Source organism: Scyliorhinus torazame, chromosome 13 (assembly GCF_047496885.1).
Source record: "Scyliorhinus torazame isolate Kashiwa2021f chromosome 13, sScyTor2.1, whole genome shotgun sequence".
Taxonomy (NCBI): Eukaryota; Metazoa; Chordata; class Chondrichthyes; order Carcharhiniformes; family Scyliorhinidae; genus Scyliorhinus; species Scyliorhinus torazame.
In genome coordinates this window covers 208,725,822-208,746,009 of record NC_092719.1, presented here as the reverse complement: position 1 = coordinate 208,746,009, position 20,188 = coordinate 208,725,822, and the positions used below count along the sequence as shown (strand labels likewise).

The 20,188-nt window shown below is 48.2% G+C and overlaps 1 protein-coding gene across 11 annotated transcripts in view; it reads right to left on the bottom strand.

The window, feature by feature from the left end:
• hemk1 (HemK methyltransferase family member 1) overlaps window positions 1-20,188 on the bottom strand; it is a 134,041-nt gene that overhangs the window by 103,812 nt on the left and 10,041 nt on the right. For all 11 annotated transcript variants that reach the window (XR_011934223.1, XM_072472988.1, XM_072472990.1 and 8 more), the window contains 2 exons: window positions 16,133-16,224; window positions 15,627-15,720 (listed from right to left, as the gene is read on the bottom strand). Coding sequence is in view for 10 of the 11 variants with exons in the window: in XM_072472988.1 (XP_072329089.1) it covers window positions 15,627-15,720; window positions 16,133-16,224 (186 nt within the window). In the remaining variant the exon portion in view is untranslated. The remainder of the gene's footprint in view (window positions 1-15,626; window positions 15,721-16,132; window positions 16,225-20,188) is intronic.

Genomic DNA, 20,188 nt, shown 5'->3' with positions numbered 1-20,188 from the left:
GAGTTGTTAAATGATGCAACACATGACATATCAAGGTCACTCACTCACAGTGACTGTTTAAAGTTAAATTACATGTTTTAACTTAGTAAAAAATATTGAGTTTGTGGCCTTGCTTGTTCTTCTTCCTCCTGGAACACCAGCAAGGGCTTTGAGTTGCACTGGGATCTTTGTAGGTGGGGAATGAAAGCACAGTTTAACACAAGAGTTCAGGAAACAGCACGAAAACTGCACATTTATTGTCGCAAAGTCTGTCCCACATAAGTGAGCAACTTCAAGATCATACAGAAATCAAACAAACAAAAACCCAGTACCCGTACATTCCCCATCCGAAACAAACATAAAAACCATAGACATAAATGAAATAAAAGCCCCCAACCAACATCTTTAATCCCCATTGCTGACCGGCCACCCTTTTGTTACAATACAGGCTCCAGCGCACTCAGAGAGCCCAACAAAAGGTACCCACCACAACAGAAGAAAAAAAAAGGAGAGAAAAAATCCCCAGAAAAAAGAATTTGAAAGGGAGGGGGGAATACCCTCCCCCCACAGGCAAAAACTGCCCACACACAATACACCACAGGGTACCTTTAAAGCAGTAAACAGTCGACCTGCAGTCCAGGCACAGTAGGCGTCCCTTCTACCAGTAATTCATAGAATCATAGATCATAGAATTTACAGTGCAGAAGGAGGCCATTCGGCCCATCGAGTCTGCACCGGCTCTTGGAAAGAGCACCCTACCCAAGGTCAACACCTCCACCCTATCCCCATAACCCAGTAACCCCACCCAACACTACGGGCAATTTTGGAAACGAAGGGCAATTTATCATGGCCAATCCACCTAACCTGCACATCTTTGAACTGTGGGAGGAAACCGGAGCACCCGGAGGAAACCCACGCACACACGGGGAGGATGTGCAGACTCCACACAGACAGTGACCCAAGCCGGAATCGAACCTGGGACCCTGGAGCTGTGAAGCGATTGTGCTATCCACAATGCTACCGTGCTGCCCCAAAATGAAAATCGCTTATTGTCACAAGCAGGCTTCAATGAAGTTACTGTGAAAAGCCCCTAGTCGCCACATTCCGGCGCCTGCTCGGGGAGGCTGTTACGGGAATTGAACCGTGCTGCTGGCCTGCCTTGGTCTGCTTTCAAAGCCAGCGATTTAGCCCTGTGCTAAACTGCCCCGTAGCTTGCGTCCGTGGGTCCTTTTTTTGAGACCAGCCCCTGATCCCTCACAAAGTCCATCGCTTCTTCGGGCTCGGAGAAGTAGTGGTGTTGGCCCTGATGCGTAACCCAAAGACGGGCCGGGAAGAGCAGACCAAACTTCACGTGCTTTTTGAACACCTCCTTAACTTGTTTAAAGGCTGCTCGCCTTTGAGAAGATTGCTTAATGTGATCATGATGCCCCCGACGGGCAAGGAGGTGGAGGTAGTGGTGGCAATGGACGCTGCTGAGAAGGCCTTCGACCGGGTGAAGTGGGGCTATTTGTGGGAGGTGCTTGGATGGTTTGGGTTCGGGGAGGGACTGGTTAATTGGGTCAGACTATTGTACCAGGCCCCAAAAGCTAGCGTTAGGACGAACAGGATAATGTCAGATTATTTCAGACGACACCACGGGACCAAACAGGGGTGCCCACTCTCCCGTTGTTGTTCGGGCTGGCCATAGAGCCGTTGGCGATGGCGTTGAGAGCTGCGAAGAGGTGGAGGGGAATGACTAGGGGGGGGGATGGAACATAGGGTCTCTCTATGTGGACGACCTGCTCCTGTACGTGTCGGACCCACTGGCCGGGATGGACAATATACTGGAAACATTGAGGAAGTTCGGCCGGTTTTCAGGGTACAAATTAAATATGGCCAAGAGTGAGATGTTTGTAGTGCAGGCAAGGGGCCAGGAGAATAGACTGAAGGAGCTGCCATTTAGGCTGGTGGAGGAAAGTTTCCGGTACTTGGGGATACAGGTGGCACGAGACTGGGGCAGGTTGCATAAGTTAAATTTGACTAGGGTGGTGGAACAAATGAAGAGGGAGTTTCGGAGATGGGATGCACTCCCGCTGTCACTGGCGGGGAGGGTGCAGACTGTAAAGATGACAATCCTATCTAGATTTCTGTTCATCTTCCTGTGCCTCCCGATCTTTATACCACGGTCCTTCTTCAAAAGGACTGGCAAAATCATTATGAGCTTGTCTGGGTGGGAAAATCCCCGCGGGTGAAGAAGGCGATGCTTGAAAGGAGCCGCAGCGAGGGGGGACTGGCATTGCCGAGTCTAATCAACTACTATTGGGCGACTAACATAGCCATGATAAGGAAGTGGATGGTGGGTACGGGGTCTATCTGCTGTTTGCGTGTAGCTTTTTCCCTTTTATCCCCACACAATCCACGCCCGCATTCTCCACCATTAACACTGGAAAGGGATTTGCATTGCACTGGGATCTGGTAAGGAGTTCAGGAAACAGCACGATGATTGTATATTTATTGGCACAAAGTCTGTTCCAGATAAATGGGTGACTTCAAAATGATAACAGAATTCAAACAAACAAAAACCTACCTCTTTGTTGAGCGTTATCTTTACATTGATTGCCTTCCTTATATCTTTAACCAGATAGCTACTCTATTTACTGGTGCAGTTAAACCCAAAGTTAAACAGAAAGATAATCTCTTGTCCGTGTTTGGAGAATTAAGGTTCTACTAGGGCCAGGTTCTCAACCAGCCTCAGTTCAGATTCCAATACAAGGATACACCCCAAAGTTCAAAGCCATGGAGCAAAGCAAATTTCCTTTCAGGTTGCTCACCAGATCTCTACCATGTCCTTTTACCCCCGCAGGCACTCAAACAGCCCTTTACGTTGACAGACATTCAGACAGCCAATCCCCTTTGTTCAGGCCCCTCTTCTTTTTATACCCACCTCTGCTTCCTGTTTCAGTGTAATGCCTTCTGGAAAACATAGTGCACTTGACCCGCTGTGTAGTTCTGGCAGTGAGGAACTGCCCTTCTCAACTCACCCCCCGCTGCGTTACACTACATGTGATCAATTTTTTATTTATCCTTCTCAAGATATAAAAGAGGGTGCTATGTACTCGGTTGGAGGTAGATAACTGGTATTAAGCAGCAGGAAGATAGCGGAGCATCATGGTTTGGGGGGGGGGGGGGGGGGGGGGTCGGTCAATGTAGCACTTGGAACGTCCTGGGTCTTTAGTCAAAATGAATTAAAGATCCGGGTGTCCAGATCACCAGAGCGAAAGCCTTTGGTTATTGTACAACTCAGGCTTTGTGTTTGTGTTTTGTTTTATTGTTACATGTACCAAGGTACAGTGAAAAGAATTGTTCAGCACACAGTCCAGACAGATCATTCCATACATGGAAAAAAAATACAGGACATACAGAAATGCACAATGTATATACATAGATACAGGCATCGAGTGAAGCATACGGAGTGTAGTACTACTCAGTGCAGGTGATGTGTGGAGAGATCAGTTCAATCCATAAGAGGGTCATTCAGGAGTCTGGTAACAGCGGGGAAGAAGCTGCTTTTGAATCTGTTCGGGCACGTGCTCAGACTTTCGTATCTCCTGCCTGATGGAAGAAGTTGGAAGAGTGAATAACCCGGGCAGGAGGGGTCTTTGATTATGCTGCCCACTTTCCAAGGCAGCAGGAGGTGCAGACAGGGTCAATGGATGGGAGGCGGGTTCGCGTGATGGACTGGGCGGTGTTCACAACTCTCTGTAGTTTCTTAAGTCTTGGGCCGAGCAGTTGCCATACCAGGCTGTGATGCAGCCAGGCAGGATACTTTCTATAGTGCATCTGTAAAAATTGTCAATGTGGACAAGCCAAAGTTCCTTAGTTTCCTGAAGAGGTTTAGGCACTGTTGTGCTTTCTTGGCCATAGCGTCAACGTGAGTGGGCCAGGACAGATTGTTGGTGAAGTGCACACCCAGGAATTTGCTTGATTAAGCGGCTTGGCACCACGGAGGACGTCACTCCGAGATTTGATGACTCTGGAATGGGGGACTGGGTTTGATAGGACTCAAATGATGTTCCGAACATTTACAGCGCTGTGGTAAGGATTTTGAAACACCAAGATTGGTATTAGGCTTTGAATAGCAATGGCGCATAAGCCTTGGTGTACCAGAATGAGGTCTTGTAGTTCAGAAGAATAAACTATCCCAAACTGAAAGAAGAAAGGTGAGCACACATGCCTATAGAAGGAGCTTGCAGATTTTGGCATAATTTGGTCATTACATGGCTGCAAATTGCTGAATATGAAATTTGAGCAAATCAGAAAGGAAGATTTGTTGATGCTAGTCATTGCCCCACCACAGAAATGTGTTATTACAGCTTCTCTAGAAAATATCTTTGTCCCAACCATCTTCAACTGCTTCATCAATGTTCATCAAGGGGCGCTATGGTGGCACAGTGGTTAACACTGCTGCCTCACAGCGCCAGGGGTCGGGTTCAATTCCAGCCTCGGGTGACTGTGTGGAGTTTGCACTTCCTCTCCATGTCTGCGTGGGCTTCCTTTGGGTGCTCCGGTTTCCTCCCACAGTCCAAAGATGTGCATGTTAAGTGGATTGGCCATGCTAAATTGCCCCTTCGTGTCCAAAAGGTTAGGTGAGGTTACGGGGATAGGGTCAGGGCATGAGCCTAGGCAGGGTGCTCTTTCCAAGGGCCGGTGCAGACCCAATGGACCGAATGGCCTCCTTTTATACTGTAGAAGTTCTATGTTATGAAGCCAGAATATGACCACTTGCTGGTGATTCCAGAGTGTTGAACTCTATTCATGACATGCCTCTGAATCAATAGGCCCAAACTTCATTCCAGAGAATGGAGTTAGGTTGGAAGTTTAGTGCAGTCCGCACTGCCACCTTTCGGATGAGATGTTAAACCGAGACCCGTCTTTGCCCTCAGATGCATAAGATCTTATCATGCTACCTATTCCAGGGGAATTATCCCGTGTCCTGCCCAATATTTATCCCTGAACCAAAAATCGGCAAAACAGATGTGTTTATTATCTCACATTGCCACTTGTGGAAGGTTGCTGTGTGAATATTGGATACTGCGTTTCCCTACATTATACCAGTGCCCACACTTCAAAGGAACGTCATTAGCTGTAAAACACTTTGTAATGTCTTAATGTCATGAAAAGCGCTGTTATAAATGCAGGTCTTTCTTTTCTTCCTATATACCAACAATCACTGCACTTCAAAGTAAATCACTGCAAGTGGAGCACTTCCAACACCTTTTTGAGGGTTAGCGCTTTATAAATTGTCAATTCTGAAAAAGGGTCAGACGGACTCGAAACGTGAACTCTTGTTTTTCTCTCTCACCAGATGCTGCCAGACCCGCTGAGTTGTTCCTGCATTTTCCGTTTTTATTTCAGATTTTCAGCATCCGCAGTACTTTACTCTACAAATTCCGCTTTTGCTCAAGCAAATTTTTGAACAGTCAATAACACTGTTCCCACCAATTAGAAGTACCAGCAACTTGCATTAGCGTGGCACTGTGGATAGGAAACCCCTCCCACCCATACCCACCCCCAGCTTAGCGCAACAAAACTCAGCACTTCTTGCAACAATTGGAACAACACCATGCGTGCCTTTCATCAGTTCTCTGCTGAATCACCAGACGGGGAAGCCCCATCACCGCCCCTTCATTTTCCCCTGGAAACAAAGCATCTTTGTTTGTGAGAAAAAGCTAGAACCATGATTATCTTGCGACAGCTGTACTTCCTGCCCAGCCAGCGGTGCATACACCTTGATTCGTGGAAGTCATAGTTTATCATGGCGCACAAAAGTCAAAATGAAACGAAAGGAGCCTTTGCACAAACCAAGATCAGATAAGGCAGCTGAGTTAGGTAAACGTATTCATCTTCTGATTTGGACCTGTGTAAATGTGCTGAAGCACTGCAGAAAAATCACAATTGATCAACCCGTTTCAATTACTTCTCACTTTATCAGCATTTTAATGACTAATGATCAAAATTATCCAAGCAAAACGAAAATAGCCACAAACAAAAAAACTGAAATGAATTTTGTGATCTGTTTGAAGTGAATTTTACTTCTCCAATACTTTTAAGAGTAATCGTTCCAACAAATGTTTCGCCCCCCCCCCCCCCGCCCCCAAGAGGGTTCCTTGTCCAGATCTTGACGAAAATGCTCCCAAGTGCTCTGTGTCCCTGAGGATCAGAAATCTGTATTTTACACATTCGGAACTTGCAGCGATGGTATGGCTCAGGGTCAATGGACTTTGCAGGAAACTGCACACTGGAATTTACGTGGGATTATTATTATGCTTCCAGTTTGACCAATGGTGGTATTATGCTCAACAGATGAAACAATTCATCAAATGTATTGATAGAAATGAAAATACAAAAGCAGAATCGTTCAACATACACCGTGAAGCTCAAGGTAGTATCTTCAAAATACAGACGGGATGATATTCCCTGGCACTGTACATAAGGGGAAGTAGATTTAGGACTGAGTTTAGGAGGAACATCTTCACCCAGAGGGTTGTGAATCTATGGAATTCCTTTCCCAGTGAAGCAGTTGAGGCTCCTTCATTAAATGTTTTTAAGATAAAGATAAGATAGTTTTTTGAAGAAAAAAGGGATTAAGGGTTATGGTGTTCAGGCCGGAAAGTGGAGCTGAGTCCACCAAAGATCAGCCATGATCTCATTGAATTGCGGAGCAGGCTCGAGGGGTCAGATGGCCTACTCCTGCTCCTAGTTCTTATTTTCTTATAATAAGTCAAAGAATATGGGGTGGGATTCTCCGACCCCCCGCCAGGTCGGAGCATCTCCGGGGGGGGCGGGGGGGGGGCACGAATCCCGCCCGCCGCCATCTGCCATGTTCACTGGCGCTGGCTTTCGGGCGGGGGTGGGGTTTACGCCCCGCCGGTCGGGGGCCGTTGCCAGCGGTCCACCCGGCAATTCTCCAGGCCCCGAAGGGCCGAGCGGCCGTCGTTTCCTGGCCAGTCCCACCGACGTGAAATAGACATGGTCCATCACGGTGGGACCTGGCATGTAGGCCGGCTAGGTGAGTCCTCGGGGGGGGGATTGGCGCAGGGGGTCTGGCCCCGGGGGGCCCCCCACGGTGGCCTGGCCCGTGATCGGGGCCCACCGATCTGCGGGCGGGCCTGTGCCGTGGGGGCACTCTTTCCTTCCGCACCGGCCTCTGTCGGGCTCCGCCATGGCCGGCGCGGAGAAGATCCCCCCCCTGCGCATGCGCAGGAAACACGCCGACCGGTCTGCACATGCGCGGAACCACGCCCCCTTTGCCACCGGTTGGTGCGGCGCCAACCCCTCCGGTGCCGACCTAGCCCCCGGAAGAGCGGAGGATTCCGCACCTTCCGGTCGGCCCGACGCCGGAGTGGTTCACGGCGCTCTTGGCACCAGCGTCGGGCCATCCGTCCAGTTGCAGTAGAATCCCGCCCATGGTCTCTCCGATCCATCTGCGGTTTCTTCTTGTGTCTTCTCTGATCTGTTTCTGACTCTCTTATTCTCTTCCTGTCCGCTGCTCTCTTCCTAAAACCCCCTTGCTGCCTAACTCCGTTCTCTTCTGCTTCTTTTGCTATCTTTTCATTCTTTCTTCCTGCGTCGTGGTGTGCCTGGGCGGGGAGCAGCAGCTGGGATTCGGGGTAAATGCTGACGCACTCCAGCCTCCATTCTACCCCCAACCCCCCAGGCATCACGATTCCATCCACATCCGCTCTTCCCTCACAACATTTCCCATGTCATCCCCCCTCCCTACTTCCTCTCCTACTACCCCATTTGAATTATTAAACAGCGACTGCATTGCACTGTGTAACTATTGGGCGGCATGGTAGCACAGTGGTTAACACTATTGCTTCACAGCTCCAGGGTCCCAGGTTCGATTCCCGGCTTGGGTCACTGTCTGTGCGGAGTCTGCACGTTCTCCCCGTGTCTGCGTGGGTTTCCTCCGGGTGTTCCGGTTTCCTCCCACAAGCCCCTAAAGATGTGCTGTTAGGTGAATTGGACATTCTGAATTCTGAGATTGATAGCCAGGGAAATTAATGGACATGGAGCCAAGGCAGTTCGAGAGAGTTAGGATACAGGTCAGCCACATTCTTATTAAACAGCACGTGGAAAGTCTACAAGCGAGGGGGCGGTACTTGACCTAGTTTTAGGGAATGAAACTGTGCAGGTGGTGGAACTGTCGGTGGGGGAGCATTTTGGTGATAATGACCATAACTCAGTCAGATTTAAGGTGGTTATTGAAAAGGACAAAGAGGGACCAGAAATAAAGGTTCTGATTTGGGGGGAGGCCAATTTTAATAGGATGACAGGAACTGGCAAAAGTGGATTGGGAGAAGCTACTTGTAGGAAAATCTACATCAGAGCAGTGGGAGTCATTCAAAAAGGTAACAAGAGTGCACAGCCATCACGTTCCTGTAAAGGTAAAGGGTTGGACCAAAAGGTTCAGGGAACCCTGATGTCAAGGGAAATAAATACAGGACTGATCAGGAAAAAAGGGGAGGCTTATGGCAGATAATGCTGAAAAGAGTGGATGCCTGAGAGTATAGAAAGTGCAGGAGGCTACTTAAAAGATAAATTAGGAGAGAGAAGAGGGGGCTTGAAAAAATAAAGGAGAACCCAAGGTGTTTTATAAGTATGTTAAGGGTAAGAGGATAACCAGGGAATGAGTAGGTGTGACCAAATGACAATTGGTGTGTGGAGCCAAAAGATGTAGGTGAGGCATTAAATGAGTATTTTACATCTATGTTAACTATGGAGAAGGACAATGTAGGTATAGAAGGCAGGGTGGGGGACTGTTATATAATTGAACAGATTAGTATTGAGAGGGAGGAAGTATTAATGGTTTTAGCAGGCTTGAAAGTGGATAAATCCCCAGGCCCAGATGAGCTGTATCCTTGGCTGCTGTGTGAGACAAGAGAGGAGATTGCAGGAGCTCTGACACTAATTTTCAAATCCTTTCTAGCCACAAAAGAGGTGCCAGAGGACTGGAGGACAGCTAATGTGGTGTCGTTACTCAAGAAGGGAAGTAGGGAAGACCCTGATAGTTGCAGTCCAGTGAGTCTAACATCAATGGTTGGGAAATTATTGGAAGAAATTCTGAGGACAGTTAATCTCCACTTGGAGAGGCAAGGATTAATCAAAGATAGTCAGCATGGCTTTGTCAAGGGGCGATCACATCTAACAAATTTGATTGAATTTTTCGAGGAGGTGACTAGGTGAATAGATGAGGACAGTGTTGGTCACAGGTTGTTCGTGTTACTTGGACCTTTGTCCAGTGGGGTACCGCAGGAATCAGTGTTGGGCCCCTTGCTGTTGGTTTTCTACATTAATGATCTAGATGGGAACGTGGGTGGTATGATCAGTAGGTTGGCAGATGACACGAAAATTGGTGGTGTGGTAAATAGCGAGGAGGAAAGCCTTAAATAGGCAGGCTGGCCAGATGGGCAGAACAGTGGCAAATGGAATTTTACCCTGAAAAGTGCGAGGTGATGCATTATGGGAGGACAAACAAGGCGAGTGAATACACAATGAACGGTAGGACGCTAGGAAGCCCAGAGGAATGGAAGGATCTTGTGGTGCATGTCCATTGGTCCCTGAAGGCAGCAGGACAGGTGGTTAAGAAGGCATATGGAGTATTTGCCTTTATTAGACAAGGCATAGATTATAAGAGCAGGGTGGTTATGATGCTGTATAAAACACTGATCATGCCACAACTAGAGTACTGTGTGCAGTTCTGGACACCACTCTACAGGAAGGATATGATTGCACTAGAGAGGGTGCAGTGGAGAGATTTGCCAGGAGGTTGCCTGGACTGGAGCAATTTTTTTAATAAATTTTTTTTAAATTCAAAACCTTTCACAGATTATCACAACAGAAAAATAGAACCTCCCCCCTTTATACAAATAATAAAACAACAAGAATAAAAGTGCATAAATAAACAAATAAACATTAAACAGTAAACAATAGTGCATCCCCTTCCCGACACAAACTTACCCCCCCCCCCCCACCCTCTCCAACCCACCCCCCCGAAAGCACCCTGTCCTGGATCCTGCGTGCCGGCAGCAGCAGAAACTCCACCACCTGTCGTCTAGCGAACGCCCTTACCTGCATATATCTAAAAGCATTTCCAGGGGGAGCCCAAATTTCTCCTCCAGCTCCCCAAAGCTCGCAAACTTCCCGTCTATGAACAGGTTCTCCCATCCTCCTAATACCTGCCCTGTGCCAACTCAAGAACCCCCCATTCATTTTCCCCAGGACAAACCGATGGTTCTCCCGTATCGGGGCCCACACCGAAGCCCCCCTGAGGCGTCTCCATTGCCGCCAGGCTTTGAGGGTCGCCGCTACCACCGGACTCGTAGTGTACCTCGTCGGAGGAAGCGGCAGCGGTGCCGTTGGACTGGAGCATTTCAGCTATGAAGAGAGGCTTGTTAGGGGGGATCTGATTGAGGTGTACAAAATGATGAGGTATAAAGATAGGGTAGATAGGAAGAACCTTTTCCCCTTTAGTAGAAGGATCAATAACCAAGGAGCATAGATTTAAGGTAATGGACAGGAGATTGAGGGGATTTGAGGAAAACCTTTTTCACCCAGAGGGTAGTGGGAATCTGGAACTCGCTGCCTGAAAGGGTGGCAGAGGCGGGAACCCTCACAACATTTAAGAAGCATTTAGATGAGCACTTGAAATTAAGTTACCAACCAAGAGCTGGAAAATGGGATTAGAATAGATAAGTGTTAGATGGCTGGCACAGACCAGACACGATGGGCCAAAGGGCCTCTTTCTGTGCTGTAAGACTCTATGACTCAATGCTGGGGCCTCAACTATTCACAATCTGCATCAATGATTTGACTCAAGGGACCAAATGTATGGTAGCTAAATTTGCCAATGACATGAAGGTAAGAAGATGGGTGGCCCGGTAGCACAGTGGTTAGCATTGTTGCTTTACAGCACCCTGGGACCCGGGTTCGATTACCGACAAGGGTCACTGTCTGTGTGGAGCTTGCCCAGTGTCTTCGGGAGCTCCGGTTTCCTCCCACAAGTCCGAAAAGACGTGCTTGTTAGGTGAATTGGACATTCTGAATTCTCCCTCAGTGAACCCGAACAGGCGCCGGAGTGTGGCAACTAGGGGATTTTCACAGTAACTTCATTGCAGTGTTAACGTCAGCCTACATGTGACACTAATAAAGATTATTATTATTATTAAATAGAAAGGTGGTGTTTATTGCAAGGGGAACATAAGAACATAAGAACTAGGAGCAGGCCATCTGGCCCCTCGAGCGTGCTCCACCATTCAATGAGATCATGGCTGATCTTTTGTGGACTCAGCTCCACTTTCCGGCCTGAACACCATAACCCTTAATCCCTTTATTCTTCAAAAAACTATCTATCTTTATCTTAAAAACATTTAATGAAGGAGCCTCTACTGCTTCACCGGGCAAGGAACTCCATAGATTCACAACCCTTTGGGTGAAGAAGTTCCTCCTAAACTCGGTCCTAAATCTACTTCCCCTTATTTTGAGGCTATGCCACCTAGTTCTGCTTTCACCCGCCAGTGGAAACAACCTGCCCGCATCTATCCTATCTATTCCCTTCATAATCTTATATGTTTCTATAAGATCCCCCTTCATCCTTCTAAATCCCAACGAGTACAGTCCCAGTCTACTCAACCTCTCCTCGTAATCCAACTCCTTCAGCTCTGGGATTAACCTAGTGAATCTCCTCTGCACACCCTCCAGTGCCAGTACGTCCTTTCTCAAGTAAGGAGACCAAAACTGAACACAATACTCCAGGTGTGGCCTCACTAACACCTTATACAATTGCAGCATAACCTCCCTAGTCTTAAACTCCATCCCTCTAGCAATGAAGGACAAAATTCCATTTGCCTTCTTAATCACCTGTTGCACCTGTAAACCAACTTTTTGCGACTCATGCACTAGCACACCCAGGTCTCTCTGCAAAGCAGCATGTTTTAATATTTTATAATTTAAATAATAATCCCTTTTGCTGTTAATCCTACCAAAATGGATAAACTCACATTTGTCAACATTGTTATTCCATCTGCCAGACTCTAGCCCATTCATGGAATATAATGACTGGAATGTAGAGAATGGAATATAAATGTAGGGAAAAGTTTCACTGCAGCTGTACAAGGCTTTGCGAGACTACATCTGGAGTATTGTGCACAGTCCTTTGTTTAAAATAAATTTAGAGGACCCAATTTCTACCCCCCCCCCCCCCCAATTAAGGGGTAATTTAGCATGGTCAATCCACCTACCCTGCACATTTTTGGGTTGAGACCCAGGCAGACAAGGGGAGAATGTGCAAACTCCACACAGACAGTGGCCCGGGGCCGGGATTGAACCTGGGACCTCGGCGCCATGAGGCAGCAGTGCTAACCATTTGCCACCTAGCATTATGCAAGTTCTGATCTCCTTATTTGAAAAAGGAATTAATTACATTGGAAGCATTTCATTTGACTCATTCCTGGGATGGGGGGGGGGGGGGGGGGGTTATCTCCACAGCTCCAGTGTCCCAGGTTCGATTCCCGGCTTGGGTCACTGTCTGTACGGAGTCTGCACGTTCTCCCCGTGTGTGCGTGGGTTTCCTCCGGGTGCTCCGGTTTCCTCCCACAGTCCAAAGATGTGCGGGTCAGATGGATTGGCCATGCTAAATTGCCCTTAGTATCCCAAAAAGGTTTTAAGGGGATAGGATGGAGGTGTGGGCTTAGGTGGGGTGTTCTTTCCAAGGGCCGGTGCAGACTCGATGGGCCTAATGGCCTCCTTCAGCACTGTTAATTCTATGAAATCTTATGAAGCAAGGTGGTGGCTGGGTCATTTAATTAATTCATTCAAGAATGAGTTAGATAGGTTTCTGATAGTGAAGGGTTATGGGGGGTAGACAGGAACGTGGGTTGAGACGCACAATCAGATCAGCCATGAATTTAATTGAATGGCAGAGCAGGTTCGAGGGGCCAAGAGCTCCTGCTGCTCCTAAGTAGGACGCTCTCATGTGTTCCCCCGCCTGCAAACCGAGACACTGCTGGCAACACAATAAGGATTGCGAGTTCTCTGGATAGAGAGATGATTAGCTGCTGTTTGAAACTCAACGGCTCCTGGGCCATCGAGCGATTCATTTGCCAAGGTTCTGGAGGCTGAATTGAGAGCTGCTTCAACAACAAGTGTGTCTCATGCCTGATAAACATCATGCAGATCTAAAAATGTACGGTGAGAGCTGGGGGGGAAGCAGCGCAATACCCCATAAATTGTAGAAAAACACTCAGAATATTAAAAGCACCATCGAGAAATGACTTTTGCAGTTGCAACAGGTAAATAAGTATGACTAGATCAGCAAGCAAGACTGTGAGACAGTGCGACCGCTTAGAGACGGGTATGAAACAAATCTCATTTGAATAACGGGAGTTCTTGCAGAAAACTGTAAATATCTATTCTGTAGTCAACTCTTGAGATTCAAACCTAAAATGTGCCAACTCAGCCATCTGGTGGACATTCAGGGTAGTGTAAAACAGTGTTTTTCAAACTTCTTTTCCTGGGACTCATTTTTACCAACCGGCCAACTTTTGCGACCCATGCCAGCTGACCTTGGCGAACCACCATTTTTGCTTATCTTTAATGCGACAGGTGAGCCTGCTTGGTCCTCACGATCTGACCTGCTTTGTCATTCAATATTACATTTCTGTATGGGTTATTCATCAGAGGTCCTGGAGCTCACACCAGCACTGCTTTGACCTGCCCTGGGCTCTCCTGCAAAGCTCTCTCCAGCAGATTCAGTTGTGAGATCCTGGCCTGTTTGTGTTTCTGGCCCTCTCTTCCTTCGTCCAAAAAAGATTCATCTTCCATTCTCCACACAGGCCTGTTGCCCAGAGTACATGCCGTCAGAGTACATGCCGTCAGAGTACATGCCCAGTGTACATGCCCAGTGTACATGCCATCAGTGTACCGGGGCGCGTGACCTGTTCTCTGCCGCCGCTCCTGGAAAAGCGTGCTGACATACGGAGGAGGCGGTCTGCCCTGCTGGACTCCAGGCCTGCGCACTGCCACATCCAGCTGAGGAGGCACGCATGCGCGAGACGGCTGGCATTTTTAAAAGCCGGTCGTGGCCATTGGGCACTTCTCACGCGATCAGGAACGCCGGGAACGATCGCTCTGCGACCCTCCCAACACCGGCCCGCGACCCACCCGCAGGTCGCGACCCTGAGATTGACAATGACTGTTGTAGACCAATCTGGCAGATCAATTCAGGTGCACTTTCATGACATTTATTTCTTTGCTTTACTGCTGGTTGGATTTGCTTTTAAAGTGCCCGGAAAAAGCATACCCTTCAACAGAAAACAGCTTCCTTGAACTCGACCTTACAGATTATAAATAGGAACGGTTGGGAGTGTATTTCGAGGATGAACCTTCTCTCAAGGTTCAGATAACACTGATAAATGGCTCAAGCCTCACTGGCCCAGTTAGTCATGGCACCTGGGCTGCCTTGTGACACGCTTCAGTCTGCAAGTGATCCAATGTAAACTGTGACATTTCTGACATCGCTGAAAAATCTCCAGCGGGGCTGCTCACCCTACAGGAAGTTCACATTACATGGAAGATCCTTTGATCCGTTTTGAGTCAAGCGCCTGTGGCGTTGCAAGCAGGGATTCAAGCCTTGTCCAGTTGAACAGCACCAATGGTCAGCACCAAGTGGAGTCATAGTTTAATACAGGACGAGATGCAGTTTGACAAGCAAGGCAAGGCCTTAAAGGAAACTCAGCAGATGCTGGGCTACAGATGTGGGACAAAGTCATAGGCGCCAGGGAAAGTGTTCATATTTATAACAATTAAAACGACTGGATAATCGCTGCACGGGTGGGAAACAGGAGTCGGGATTATTTTGGGGTCTGGAAGCTGCCTCTGAGGGGGAAGGTAACAGTCTCTCATTGGGATTTTCACTGAGACAGACCCTGAATTGGCATGCAGGCAGGTGTCCTGTTCAATCAAGGATAGTTGCCTTTCGAAGGAAGGCGGCAAGCAGAGGCGCTCACCAACATCTTTAAAACTTTAAAAGTGGTTCTTACAGTTTGGTCAGCTCTGCCTCGGGAGGGGAGGAGCTGAGCCCCTTTCCAGGAAAGATCCTGCTGCGCTCACACCCAGGCAGGGAGTGAGGGCTTCTAGGCCTGCCTGGAGCTCTGACGCACGCATCTCCTCTACCCACCCCGGGCTGTTGCCAACTGCCTCCCAACATTGTGGGAAATTAGGAGGCCGACCAGAAATTTGCAGTCAGGCTCCTTTAGTTGGATCTTAAACTTTTTAAGGGAGCCTAAGCAGCTATCAACACCAGTATTTTCAGGCTCTGACCCACACCCGGCAGGACGAGAAAATCCTGTCAGCGATATCAGGGCCAGAGGCAGACGCCCAAGAGAAAAGAGCGAGAACAGCGGGAGAATAAGAGTGGTGACAGAGCAGCAGGAGTGAGAACAGAGTGAGACCAGCGGCAACAATTTCATCCTAAGTGGTCTTACAGTGAATGCTTTGGTTCTTTACGCAATTCATTTATCATTATCGAAATGCAGAATGCCTCAATGAACTGGAATACAAACACACCACCATACAGCCCCGCAAAGTGATTGAATATATTTGTTTACCTCGGTTTCTGGTCTAGGAATAAAAACTGGTGGCTTTATTTTCAGGGTCAGGTCACGGAAGTCCCACTCCTCGATCACATACTGCACAGGCACACTTAGAAGATAAAAGGAAACAAGGTGCAAAATAAACCATTTTGAAAGTTTCTAAACTATTGTTTCACTGTAAACACAAGGAATCTCCTCTGTTTGACCAGAAGTGTATCACTGAACTTCTAGTATATCAGTGCCCTGCCCCCAAAGGGAATCCGGCTCTCTCCATTACACAGATTTCACCAGATATGTGATGAAGCGCCTACAAGCTTCCACACAGTAAAGGAGTAAAACATGCTCAATGAATCTTACAGGTTGCCCGAGTGCTGGACAGTCACTGGGCACAAAGTGACATTAGTCAAGGCTTGGGACTAGCCATCTCGCCTGTAATATCAGAATGCAGAGTAGTGAGCTAGAGCTTAGGGAGCGCAAAATACGAATTACTTCTTAAAAAAAGACAAGGATAAGTATCGTACTGTTGAAGGCGCTTCGAACACAAATTCCAGATCATCTGCTTCTGCTCTACAGTGAGCGGGCGAGTTAAGGCCTTCTCTGCAAGACTGTGAATCTGCAAAGAACAGAGAAGACGACGATCATTAAAAAGTGAATACGATTGTTGCATAAAAATAAGGCCCTCTCCCCTCGCTGAGCCCATTGATACACTGTGGAACCAAATTGCCATTGAGTGAATTCACTTTAATATTGTGGCAATATATTTATAGAATCAAAGAATGACGCAGAACAGGAAGAGGCCACTTTCTGACTCTTTGAAAAACCTACCCCGGGGGTTCCCAAACTGGGTTCCATGGAAGCCCACCCAGGGGTTCTGCGGCATGCTCGGCTGATCAATACCATTTGAGTTTTGTCTTGTTTCCAGCTCATCCAATCAGAGGCTGGTGCCTCTCTCCCTCCCACCCCACCGCCCACCACCACCCCACAACCCAGGCATGAGGGTGACCCGGCCCTACACCCATCCATCCTCCAATGCATCGGGGCACTGCTACCTCCTCTCCCCCAAGTGAGCATACACTGCTATGAGGTCACTGAGGGCCCCCCACTTTACAGCCCCTCCCTTTCAGTACCCCCTCCCCCCTCTTTCATGTCTCCATTCACCCCCCCCCTTTAATGGCCATGGCCCCCCTCAGGCCCTGCCCTTTGGCACTGCCAGGGTGCCAGGCCTGACCCCAACCACATGGGGACGGGGCTCCAATGGCCTCTGAAGCCCCTGGAGTATCCATCACATCTGGTCTGCTTCTGGAGACCAGTACTTATCCGCTCCCCACTGAGTCCTCACCGGTGGAGCAGGTGACTACCGGGAGCCAGGATAATGTGGCGTCAAACGGCTGCGTACGTTTAACAGAGCCAAATGGCTAATTTAAATAATTATCTTGACCACGTCCAGCAAGGGGGTGATCCACATCACGTGGGGCATAGCAAGTCGGGTGACCCGCAAACAGCGCAAAAATTGTTTCAGTCTCTCCCGTGATGCACCCGGCGCAACAGGATTGGTGCTGGGTGCAACGCAGTGGGAAAATCACACCCTTTAAGTTAGGTTTTTGTATGTTTGCACGCTTTGCGCGAAAACAATCTGTTTTTTTGTGGATTGGCTCTTCAACAGAATGAGAACGTTTCTCAGGTATTCCTTCAGTACTCTTGGGAGGACAAAATGGCTCCGTGGCTGGAAATGTTTGGGAATCCCTGGGCTACCCATTTGGTCTCACTTCCCCATCGCTCAGCAAATGTTTTATCCTTCTTGTGTTTATGCAATTTCCTTCTGAAGGTAGCACAATATACCAGGGACTCACTGTCTATGACGGTGGTGGGAGAGGAGGCGATCAATTAATTCAAAAGAAAATTGGATGCGCACTTAAGAGAAAGAAACTTGTACGGCCACGGGAATAGAGCAAGGGGATGGTCTCATTGGTGTGTTAATTATATATATTTTTTTATAAATTTAGAGTACCCAATTATTTTTTCCAATTAAGGGGCAATTTAGCATGGCCAATCCACCTAACTTGCACATCTTTGGGTTGTGGGGGTGAAACCCACGCAGACACGTGGAGAACGTGCAAACTCCACACAGACAGTGACCCAGGGCCGGGATTCGAACCCGGGTCCTCAGCGCCATAGGCAGCAATGCTAACCACTGTGCCACCGTGCTGCCCTGTGTGTTAATTATATTGTTCAGATACACAGGTCAAGGGCATTTTGTCATTTGGCACCTGGAGTACAGTAAACCTCGTGTTATCTGGCATTCTACCAACCCGAATTCTCAATTCAGCAGCATTTCTAATGTTCCTCTAATGTGAATCATCACTTCACCAAATGGGAGCAATTACAAAATTATCTGGAATCCATTCCTGTATACTGTTTTTTTAATTTCCGTTTTATGTGCTGTTAAAGATCAGGAGTAAAAAGAATGCTTCGCTTCCTGTTCATGCTACAAGTAATTGTTAAATGGAACTCTGCATTAACTGGCATTTTTGATTAACCGGCACCATCCACTCCTTCACAGACTGGATAATAAAAGGTTCTGTAGTGCTGATCAATAGAAACCCTGCTGGGACATTGGGGTGGGAGCTGGAAGCAGGCAAATACAATCCTGATGCTGGGGCAACCTGGTGTCTCCAGAAATTGCATCCTGCAGAGCGTTAACCCAACTTGATTAGTGTAATAGAACGGCTGTGAGGGGTCTGGGATCCAAGACAACATGAACCAAGCTCTCATTGGAGAGCTGCTTTACACGGACAAGGCTGCCCCGACATTCCAAAGTGGGGAACACCTGCAGCGTCAAACGGACAGACACTCAAGCCTGGAAAGCGTTTGGTTTGGCCATCAGCATCAGGAAAACAAATGGCACGGTCCAGGATGTTGCCATACTGCCTTTGGTACAAGTGTATGTCGTAGACATGCATGTCCCCTCCAAAAATAAGAGTGGTACTGCCAAATCTAGACCCCCCTAGTTGTTTGGAGGAACACGGGGTAAGATCAAACAGAAAAAAGAAAAAGGTAGGCACAAAGAACTAACCACTGCAGATAGCCAGGATGAGTATGTGGACAAAGTCAAAAAGGAAATCAAAGAGAGGGCATGAAAAAAGATTAGTATGTAAAGTTAAAGAAAACCCAAAGATGTTCTACTAATATATTAATGATAAAAGGTTAAAGAAAAAGTGTGACCTATCAGAGATGAAGAAGGGAACTTGTGTGCAGATGTAGAGGGTGTGGGAAGGGTTTTAAATGAATATTTTGTCTCCGTGTTTACAAAGGAAATGGATGATGCAGATATAGTCGCCCAGGAAGAACACTGTGCGATACTGGGTGGGATAAACGTAAAGAGAGAGGAGGTGGACTTCCGGTGACGGCGGGAAGGAGGCAGCTGCACACTGGGGGGCTCCCGCTTGGGAATAGGAATTTTGGACTGTTAACGTCCGGTCCCGGGGGCAACGGAGGCTGAAAAGTCACAGGGAGGAGAAATGTCCAAGTTTGGGAGAAAAGCGGCCGTGAAAAAGGGGGTTAACGGAAGTCCGCTGATGAGTGGAAAAGTCAGCGCAGGAACTGTAAGGAAAGCGGAGGCTGGGGCACCAGGGGAGGCCGCATCGCTCACAGCAGAAGAAATGACCAAGGTGATGGCTATGGAACCTGAAAAACAGTTCACAAAACACATGGAAGCGATGAAGGAGGAGATGGGGGCAGTATTGAAAGTGCTGGTGGAGGAGGCAATTGCCCTGGTGAGGGCGGTGGTATCGAGCGCAGCGATGGAGGTGCAGGAGCAGGGTGAGACACTGAAGGAAGTGGAAGAGGCATTATCGCAGCACAGTGATCAACTCACCTCGATGGGGAAGGAGCTGCGGAAGGTGATAGAGACCAGCAATGGCCTGCAAGCCAAAATGGAAGACCTGGAAAACAGATCCAGGCGACAGAATCTGAGGATCGTGGGTCTGCCCGAAGGAGTGGAAGGCCCGAGGCCGACGGAGTATTTTGCCACGATGCTGGCAAAGCTATTGAGGGAGGGGGACAATCCCTCCCGATATGAACTGGATCGGGCTCATCGGTCGTGGAGGCCTACCAAAGGCGAGTGAGCCGCCAAGAGTAGTAACTGTGTGTTTCCGTGGGTACAGCATGGAGGAGAAGGTCCTGTGCTGGGCAAAGCAGAAGCGGGTGGTGCACTGGGCTGGAGCTGGTATACGTATATGCCAGGACTTTACGGTGGAGCTGGCGAGGAGGTGGGCTGCTTTCAGCTGGGTGAAGAAGGCACTGTACATCAGTGCGGCATAGTATATCCAGCTAAGTTGAGGGTGACTTCCAATTCCAAGGACTTTTATTTTGGGACAGCGGAAGCAGCAGAGGAGTTTGCGAAGGCAGAAGGACTGGGACAGAATTGAGAATTGGTTGTGTACCAATATAGCCTCATGTAACTTTATTTTTTCACTGCGTGTTGGTGTATGTATAAATGAGTTGACGCTGTATATATTTGGACAAGGGAAGAGATGGAACTTTCATTTGCAATGATGGTTCTTTGGGGCTTGGGTGTG